Source organism: Pundamilia nyererei, unplaced genomic scaffold (assembly GCF_000239375.1).
Source record: "Pundamilia nyererei isolate P.nyererei 1_Seehausen unplaced genomic scaffold, PunNye1.0 scaffold00312, whole genome shotgun sequence".
In the NCBI taxonomy this organism is placed as follows: domain Eukaryota; kingdom Metazoa; phylum Chordata; class Actinopteri; order Cichliformes; family Cichlidae; genus Pundamilia; species Pundamilia nyererei.
Genome location: NW_005187713.1, coordinates 156,769 through 158,953, shown reverse-complemented (window position 1 = coordinate 158,953; position 2,185 = coordinate 156,769). Strand labels below are relative to the sequence as shown.

Genomic DNA, 2,185 nt, shown 5'->3' with positions numbered 1-2,185 from the left:
AAACATTGTCATGAATTTCCTCTTACTTTCGTGTTCTTGCTTCCACCATGATAAAATTGCACTTCCTGCACAGCTCTCTTTTTCAGTATGCTGTAAAACCAGTTTCCCATCAAAAATCGTTTGGCTGCCTGCTGTTTCATCTTGTTTATACAGTATCAGCAGTATCACGTAATGTTCATAGGTTGATTCACGGTTTTCTTTAGTTTTTCATCTACTGCTGAATATTTTTATTTCAGTCACTTTGACACAAAGGCCTCTGCTGTGATGTTTGCACCTCTGATGAAGTCTCACAAGTGTAGGCTTTGTTTTTATACTGAGATAGTTTACACTGAGTTTTTAATAGCAAAGAAATAGGCAAATAATTTAGAATTAAATATTTTCAATTTAAAAGGTTTAGAGGGATTGAATCGGTTGTAGAAATACGTGACGATACCCAGCCCTACTTGTAAAAAAGCCATCGTGTGTGTTCCCTTCTTGGTGCGTTCTTACCTGTAAAAACTCCAGGCACTCTTTGATGTCCTTGATCTCCCCCTGGTAATCTTGAATCATCTTCTCCACCTTCTTGCGGTCCGTCTTTGAATGGACAGTGTCAGTGATATTGGCCGAAGCAGATGTCACGCCACCAGCTGTAGCTATGCCAATGCCTACAGCTGTGACAATCAGCGATGTTCCAGCTGTGAAGGGAGCCAGGATGAGGCCGGTGATGGTGGTGATAGACCCGGCGACACTGGCCAATCCACCGCCGACACTGGCCGTGACCGTTTTTTTGTGAAAATTGTCTGCTGCATCAGCCAAAGCAAGGAGCTCAAGGATGCGCTGCTGCAGTGAGGCGCCACGTTGGTTAAAAAAACGAACAAAAAGTCGAGCGGCCATGAAGACGCGATCAGCTGCTTGTTCCACCACTCTGAGAAAAAGGCACAGGGGAAGGGTTTCACAGAGAAAGCAATGAGTGAACTTCAACCAAGAAACATGTTTTTATATTAAAACTGTAGCTCAACATTGCAAAGCTTCCTATGGGAAAACATATTCTGAGAACAATAAAGAACACGTCTACCTTGCAGCAAGAAATGACGGAATGGTAAATACTTTACTGTCATGGCAAAATAGTCTGAGGTTTTAGGCAGTGTACTGTAACAGAGCTTAAGACTTATTTTCTCAACACAAATGTGTGATTTTAAATGGGATCAGCATCTCAGATGTGGCTCAAAGTGCATCAAAGAAATGTGATATTTGAGATCTCTCAGTTTGTGTAAGAAGATGGCTGTGAGATTCCAGCAGTAAAGCAGCTGGTTAACATGGAGAGGGTGTGTTTCAGCACTTCCTAACTACTTCCTGGACGACTCTTTATGGCTGGTGGAGTATATGATGGGGTAAAGGAATGGAAACTGTCTTTAAGAGAAAGAAAGGAAAGCACAACGACCAGTTATTCGTGTGTTTACAAGAAGGGTGGTGGACAGCAATATATCCCGTGTGTTAGTACAGTAATCTGATCCACCCATCAGTGCCTCAGGTCTCTCCATTATGGGCTTAAAGCTAAGGGTGTCTCACAAAAACCTGATAGACATGCAAAACAAGAGACCGTCTTGTTCTGGCTACCAAGAAAAGACAAGATGTGTGGGCAGGAGAATGCTGAGAATGGAGATAGGGAGACATCAATGTTGTTGTTCCAGTATTCCAGAAACCAGGATTACACATCCTGAGTCAGGAACCTACAGTTGGTTTAGCAATGCTACAGCTTACAGGTGACTGGCTGCAGGCTGAGGACCACACCCTCTATAAGGAGTGAAGATGTCAACAATCTGCAGAGAATAATTTGATTTCCCTTTCATCCAACCAGCTACAGCAGTAATTTTTTGTAAGTTGCAGCTTTTTCAGGTGTGAGCTGGCGTTTGTTCATTTTATAACTATTTTGCCTGTTTTGTTAGTCTAGGGAAGTAAACCCTTGTTTTTTTACGGTTTGTAACTTCCAGGCAGGTTCTTCAGAGTTTGTGTTGGTGAATAGTTCTGCCTGTTGTTTGTTTCTGCTTTAGACTTCCCTGAAGGTTTTGTAGTCCTGTGTTTGTGAATCTGCTAAATCCTAAATAACGCAATAGTCTTTAATAGAGAAGTTGTTTCTGTGGCTATGTGTGAGTCAGTTATTGGTGGGAAACACTTTGGTTAAAGTTAGTTGTGTTAATTGTGCTAT

General features: G+C 41.9%; 1 protein-coding gene across 1 annotated transcript in view; it reads right to left on the bottom strand.

Annotated features, from left to right (window-relative positions):
- LOC102198672 (uncharacterized) overlaps positions 1 to 2,185 on the bottom strand; it is an 11,596-nt gene that overhangs the window by 3,053 nt on the left and 6,358 nt on the right. Inside the window, exon 11 of the mRNA XM_005751464.1 lies at positions 490 to 904. Coding sequence (XP_005751521.1) covers positions 490 to 904 — 415 coding nt within the window. The remainder of the gene's footprint in view (positions 1 to 489; positions 905 to 2,185) is intronic.